Raw genomic sequence first — 7436 nt, 5'->3', positions numbered from 1 at the left:
AAAAAAAAAAAAAAAAAGGAAAAAAAATTTTTTTTTTTAGATAGTCTCACTCTTTTGACCAGTCTGGAGTGCAATGGCTCAATCTTGGCTCACTGCAACCTCTGCCTCCCGGGTTCAAGTGATTCTCCTGCCTCAGCCTCCTAAGTAGCTGGGATTACAGGCGCCCGCCACCACACCCAGCTGATTTCTGTATTTTTAGTAGAGATGGGGTTTTGCCATGTTGGCCAGGCTGGTCTCAAACTCCTGACCTCAGGTGATCTGCCCACCTTGGCCTTCCAAAGTGCTGGGATTGCAGGTGTGAACCACCACGCCCGGCCAAAAAATTTTTTTTAAAGATCTTATGGGGGAGGCAGGAAGGTGCTAAGACATCTCAGTGCCCACAGTTGGTAATAGACACCAGAGTGAGTGAAAAATGGGAATTTCGGAAGAACAGGGCTGGAGCAGCCCTTGGAAATGGTCTAGTCCAAACCCTCATGTTGTAGAGGAGGCAACTGAGCCTGGAGTAGCGATGAGAGCTGCCTGGGTCTGGGTGTAACCTTCTGACCTTCAGCCCAAGACTTCATACACTATACTGCCTATCAAGTCACCATTGCTCACAAACTGAGTGGTGTGAATTTTCTCCTCTTGTCGTGGCTGGTCCCTATGGGCTGTGCCAATATGCACTAAGATGTCTTAAAGGCAGGTAGCTGGCAGGAGTCAGGAGGAGCCACCTGGTAGCCCTTCCCATGGTTAAAGATGGCTTTGGCACCTCTGCACCACCACCTCCCCTTTGGGCCTATTCCTGCTCTGGCCCCAGCATACTGCCCCAAGTGCGAGAGCAGGCACTGGGGGCCACCAAGGGACACCTACTTGCTGAAGTCGAAGAGGAGCTTCTCAAAGATGAGGATGGGCCCTGTGCTGCTGAGAATGATGAGAGGCTGTCCCGAGAAGAGGCAGAACAAGGAGCCAGCCATGGCAGTGCCCAGGAAGCTCTCCATCACTCCCTGGGGGCACAAGGAATGTGTGACTCAGCATAGGAAGGAGAAGGGGTCTTTCCACACAGGCTGCAGCCCAGCAATCTCTCCACGGGCCCAGGCCACAGTGTTTATCCTTTGTTCTGAGCCCTTTCCTGCCTAAATCCTGTTCTCCATCTCCTACACCCTCTACATCTTGCCACCATGACCAGTGTCACTCTGTTTAATTCCATCTAGATAAAGGTACCATGTGACTTCCTTTTGGCACCCAGGGCCCATAAAACAGTGGATGTGCTTTTCTCTGTGTCCATTCTACTCCCAGAGGACAGTCCATTTATCCATTTGATTATTCATTCATTCAAACATCTGTTTGGTGCTTTTAGAGGTCAGATCATCCATTCATTCATTCAAAATCCACTAACTGTCTGCTATGTACCAGGCATTGTGAAAGGACTGAGGACCCATCACTGAACAAGATAACACCTCTTCATTCTAGTGGGAGACACAGGTAAGTAACCAGGCAATTTCCATATAGCAGAGTTTCTCAACCTCTGCACAACGGACATTTTGGGCTAGATGATTCTTTGTTGTGAGGGGTCTGTCCTGTGTATTGTAGTGTGTTTAGTAGCATCCACAGCCTCTATACATTAGATACCAGTAGCAACCCTCCTCCCAGTTATGACAATGAAAACTGTCTCTAGATATTGTTAAATGTCTCCTGGGGTGAAAACTGTCCCTGGTTGAGAGCCACTGCCAAAAGGTGTGCTAAGCTGGGATAGGTTTAGGGTGCCCCAGGAGCACACAGTAGGGGTAAAGGGGTGGTCAGGAAGGCCTCCCTAGAAGTAGATAAGTGGAAGCTGAGATTCAAAAAATGAGCAGAGAATTGGCCAGGGGAATGGGGTTAAGTGGAGTGACAAGAAAGTGTCCCAGGCAGAGGGAGTAGTGTCTAAAAGGTCTGGAGCTGAAAAACAGCATGTACTTGAAGAACCAAAAGATGATCAGGATTGATGGAAAACAGAATGTAGAATGGGTAGGGAGGGTAGGAATGCTGAGAAAGAGAATGCTGGGAGGTGAGGTGTGAGAGCCAGGTAGGGCCATGTGGTGAGGGCCACATGGAGCAACTGGGATTTATGAGTCAATGATAATGCTTAGTTTCTGGTGTAGACAGCTGAGTGAATCATGGTATCACCTGCTGTGTTGGGGAAGGGCAGGGAGCAGCAGGTCAGGAGGGAAGACAAGGGATGCAATGTCAGCTCTGTGAATTGAGGGACCCTGAGGGGCAGTCACGGGGAATCCCAAGGAGCAGCCATGTGGACATGCCCAGAAGGCAGCTGGACAAATGGGTCTTCTCCTTGGTGCACTGAGCTTTCCAATGGCTCTACTTTGAAGGCCTCCACCGGAGAAGACCCTTGCCTAGGAAATTGGCAGGTGTCTCTGCTGAGCTGTTTTCCCCAGGGACGCCTGAGTTATTGTCATGGTCACAGCTTACCATCCTTCTAAAAATGTCTTAACTCCAAACTAAGAACTCAACGTTAGTTTTAAAAGTGGGGAGAAGGCCACAATTAGCACTCCATTAATTGCGCTGATTAAATTCACTCTAGTATCAGTGGAAAAAGTACCAAATAACACAGCAGACAATTCCCCTTAACGGTTTGGCCTATTCAAATAATCATTAAATGTGGTCTTTAGTAATGAGATTTAGCTTCAGATCTTTAATATTGTCTTATTATTATCATTATTAGTTGAAGGGTAAAAGATTACAAATACTGATGGCCTCAACCTGGCTGGTAGATGAAACCTTGGTTTTGGGATTATAAGATGAAACTTCCTGCTGCCACCAGGTGGTGGCAGATCTTACTTTTATACTCAGGGCCCCAGCTCACACACACCTGATAATTGTCGGTGGCATCCCCCAGAAGCCCACCAAAGGTGATCGCGTTGGTGATACAGCCGAGGTAGATGAATAGGATGGCAGAGATGGACTGAATGTGGAAGCCATCATAGAAGTCACTTGGGAACCAGGGCAACTTCCTCTTGATATCCAGACACAGTCCACCGAAGAACCTGCTCAAGACAGGCCCAGCGGCTGCTTTCTCACCACTAACACCAGTGCAGGGGCAGGGCTATTTACAAGAACCTGCAGAGCCTGGGGCAAGGAAAGGAACTTGACCGGGGTGGATGGGGCAAAGATCTTTCCACCAGAACATTTAGGGCCAGGGATGAATTCCTGTAGGACTGAGTTTGTGGTTGGCACCACCCACATTGGGAAGGGTGGACATAGGGGTTTTGGAGAGGGGAAGTCTGATGGGAATATGTCCCGGGGTAGACCCAACATTCCATGGAGAATGGAAGTCCTGGGGTCCACAGATTATGGTCCTCCTCACATCCCTGACCATCTGCAGGGTGCCCGCTCTTGGTGAACACAGGTGTGTCTAACTTTCAGTGACAGAGGCATCCCAGATTATAACAGATTCATTAAGAACAGATCCTAAACATTATAACTGGTTGGTATTTGCTTATTTTTTGATTTTGCTATCTGGAACAGTTGAGTGGGAGATTTTAGGTTTGGAGACATTGTTTACTGGGATTGCTATTCCCATAGCCCCTAATGCAGTCCTTAGCATGGAGCAGAGTTTCTCAACCTCATTTCTGCTGATATTTTGGACTGGATACTCCTTTGCTGTAGGGGCTGTCCCGTGCACTGCAGGATATTTAGCAGCTACCTACTACATGCGAGTAGCATCGCCCCTCTCAAGTTGTGACAAAAATGTCTCTGGATGTTGCCAAATCCCCTGGGCTCGAGGGTAGGGGGACTAAGGAGGGCCACAGTTGCATACAATGAGAACCACTGGTATAAAGCCGAGGGCATATAAAACATGACTTCATTCTCAAAGTCATGATTTATATGTAGATTTGCAAGGCCACATCCTTTCCTAAATCTAGGTCAACCTGAATGACTCCAAGAGCTGGAAAAGAAACCCAGACCAGGAGAACTTTTTCTTATTTTCTTAAAAAAATTTTTTTTGAATAGGTAAATTAAGTTTTTAAAAAAGGTGCTGTTATTGAATTGTGTTGCCCCAAAATATAGATTAAGGTCCTCACATCTATGAAGATGTAATCCAGTTTAGATTAAGTATTGTGGTGGGCCCTAATCCATTATGACTGGGGTCCTTATACAAAGAGGAAAGTGCTCTGTGAAGACAGACACACAGGAGGCCATGTGGTGGAGAGGCAGAGCCAGGGGTGATGCAGCTGCCAGCCAGGAACACCAAGAACTGCTGGCCACCACCAGAGGCCAGGAGGAGGCCAAGAAGGATTCCACCCAGAGCCTCAGGGAGCATGGTGGCCCTGCCAACAACTGCTGTGGAACTCCTCACCTCCAGAACTGCAGGAGAGTAACCTTCTGTTGTTTTAAGCCATCTAGTTTGTGGTACTTTGTTACAGCAGACTCAGGAAACAGGCACCAAAGGATGTCTAAGAGAAAAGTTTGGGTTCCTCTCCTCTTGTATGGGTCTCAAATTCCCCTCTCCTAAGGCAACCCTTTTTGGGGATCCATGATGGGGTTCAAGGGCTCTGGGAGGGAAAGAAGGCAGGGGTGACCTCGAATGGGCACTACAGGCCGTGTGGGAAAGGTCCCAGAGGGCGGCTGAGGAGAGAAGTCTAAAGGACAGCAGGGTCACTGGGAGGCCTGGGGTGGGCACCTTCCCGTCCAGATAAGTTCCTCCCCGATTTCGTGCATGGCTGGCATCTCTCCATCATCCCCGCTGCTCGTTCCACCGGCCCCGCCACCGCCAGCCCCGCCGCCACTGCCACCACCACCACCACCACCTCCATTGCCTCCTCCAGCAGCTCCGCCGCCTCCTCCCACAGAGCCATTCATCTGGCCCAGCTCTGCTAGGGAGAACACAGATTTCCTGGAAGAGAAGGGGATGAGGGAGAGTGGGTCCCCCAGAGCACTCCTCAACTCTCCAACCAAAATTATGAAATATCTTAAAAGACAGACAAAAATGCAGAAAATGATCTAACGATATCCACACGCAAGTCACCTAGACTTTACAAATGTTCACATTTAGCCATATTTGCTTCTGATATATCTTATTATTTTAAAACTTATTTTAAAAGTTATTTTGAGACAGGGTCAAACTCTGTTGCCCAGGCTGGAGTACAGTGGCATGATCACAGCTCACTGCAGCCTTGGCCTCCTGGACTCAATCAATCCTCCTGCCTCAGCCTCCAGAGTAGCAGGGACTACAGGTGCATGCCACCATGCCCAGCTAATTTGATTTTTTTTTGCAGAGACAAGATCTCACTATGTTGCCCAGGCTGGTTTCAAACCCCTGGACTCAAGTGATCCACCCACCTCAGCGTCCCAAAGTGTTGAGATTACAGGCATGAGCCACTATGCTGAGCCTCAGATGTATTTTAAAGAGCAATAAAATGATACCAACAGAGTTGAAGCCTCCTTTTTCTCCCCCTACTGCCCATTCTCATACACACCTCTTGTCAGCAGAGGGTACCTTCTTGGGGGGCTCAATTCGGATATTTGGGTCCCATTCTCCAGGGGGAAGGACAATGACCTCATCCAGAAATTCATCAATTCCTGCAATCAGATCTTCCCGATTGCGGGCTTTGTAGGCCACATCGCTGAAGAGCTGGTGAGGAGAGAGGAGGGAGAAAAGAAAGATCGCATCTGTTTCTGACATGCCCGGGAGCATACCACATCTAGTTTTTAAAGAAATCATTTTGAACCACATCTCCCACTGACAACTCACTCTCAGTTTTTGGAATGAGACCACAGCACATTGGTAAAATAAACCACAACGGGACATAGCAGGCGTTGGGGGAAGACAGCCTGTCTTGGATCTGAAGGCCAGGTCTCCATATTCTTGCTTGTAGGACTTTGGTTGAGTTACTTAACCTTTCCGTTTTCAGTTTTCCCCACAGCACGCACATTAGAAAACCTTTGTAGAGCCCAGTCCAAGGAGCTCAGATATTTCACATCCATTTTTTACTTCCAGCCCTTCGGCCTTGGAGGCTCATGTTGTGTTGTTCACACTGTCTCCAGAGTGTGCTTTCTGACTTATGGATTCGATGGGATATGCTCATGTTTAACCTTTTCCCATTTAGGAAAAAAAAAAGTGCAGCTCATTGTCAGCACTCATTTAATTTTACATAAACACTCTTTAAGGCCAAAGCAAATCTGACTGATTTTCAATGTGAAAATGAAATATAAAATTATTCTTAGAGTTATTTCTAAAACAACTAACATCAGAATCACTGGAATGATCGGTCATCTAATTTGGAAAAACTGGATTCATTGAATGAATCTTAGGCCAAAAACTGAGAATGATGTTAGCATCACTCGTAGGAATGCTAGTTTTCTAGCATTTGATATTTTCAATGATTGAGAGTTAGTATATTTTGTAAATGGAAATACCACAACTAAAAACAGAATGCTATAAGTAGAATGATGTCTTTTGTTTCCAGAGTCAATATACAAGAGCAATGCAAAAATAATAAAAGTGAGACATTTCCTGGGGAAAAGTTACCTCGGGGTAAAGCCTGCAGCTGCAAGCACTGCCAGTGAGTATTCTTGGCACAAACGGGAAAGAGTTAAAGTCCTCTAGGCTCCCCATCACTCTGGGGACAGAGTGTTACTCAGCTCTGCTTACAGGCTCTGTGTAGTCTCTTGCTCACCTCTCCAGTGTTACCTCCTGCCCTTGAAGCTCTTACACTGAGCCTACATCAAACCACCTCCATCCAGCTTCTCTGAGCCTGATCCATTTCCTTTGTTTGGAATGCTTGCCTCATAGCCTGGTGCTGGGTCTGCCTTCCTCCTGCTCCTCCTTAGCTTTAAAACCCCCTCATCTGTGAAGCCCTCCTTGACCCCCTGGGAAGCTAGCACATGGTTAGTTTTACAATTATGGATCTGTCCCTCACACTTGATTGGTTCTCCTAAAGAACAATGACTATTCCCTGATTCTCATCATCTTTAGCATCCTATGTAGTGCCTGTTACTCAGTAGGTGCTCAAATGTGCTGGCTGGATAAGTTAATGAATGAAGGTGCAATGCTTGTTGCAGGAGCCGTAAAATTCAGGAGTACAAGCTTCTGGTTACCACTTACATCATCTACCATGAGGGTTGCAATGGCACGGCCAATTTCATTGTAGGATTTTGCTCTCCCAGAAGGTCCCAGCAGTATAAACAGAAATCTGCAAAGAAGATGGAGAAGATTAAGGAAGAGGAGCATGAAAGCGAGAAGGAAAAATAGAAGTAAGTGAAGAGAACTCTTTGACCTTGAACAGTATGCATTCTTTTTTTTTTTTTTTTTTTTTTGAAAAAGGGTCTTGTTTTTTCCCCCCGGCGGGGTGGGGTGGAATGGCACAATCTTGGCTCACTGCAGCCTCCACTTCCTGGGCTCAAGCAATCCTTCCACCTCAGCCTATTGAGTAGCTGGGACTACAGGCATGCACCACCATGTC

At 47.1% G+C, this 7436-nt stretch overlaps 1 protein-coding gene across 1 annotated transcript in view; it reads right to left on the bottom strand.

The window, feature by feature from the left end:
- The window catches only part of SLC4A5 (solute carrier family 4 member 5), a 110737-nt gene that overhangs the window by 28114 nt on the left and 75187 nt on the right, over positions 1 to 7436 (bottom strand). Inside the window, exons 10-14 of the mRNA XM_017860114.1 lie at positions 7079 to 7166; positions 5451 to 5605; positions 4655 to 4867; positions 2843 to 3017; positions 850 to 983 (exon numbers count right to left, since the gene is read on the bottom strand). Coding sequence (XP_017715603.1) covers positions 850 to 983; positions 2843 to 3017; positions 4655 to 4867; positions 5451 to 5605; positions 7079 to 7166 — 765 coding nt within the window. The remainder of the gene's footprint in view (positions 1 to 849; positions 984 to 2842; positions 3018 to 4654; positions 4868 to 5450; positions 5606 to 7078; positions 7167 to 7436) is intronic.

This window comes from Rhinopithecus bieti, unplaced genomic scaffold (assembly GCF_001698545.2).
Source record: "Rhinopithecus bieti isolate Rb0 unplaced genomic scaffold, ASM169854v2 scaffold_54265, whole genome shotgun sequence".
Taxonomy (NCBI): domain Eukaryota; kingdom Metazoa; phylum Chordata; class Mammalia; order Primates; family Cercopithecidae; genus Rhinopithecus; species Rhinopithecus bieti.
The sequence above is the reverse complement of the archived record's forward strand: the minus strand, read 5'-3'. Positions and strand labels throughout refer to the sequence as shown.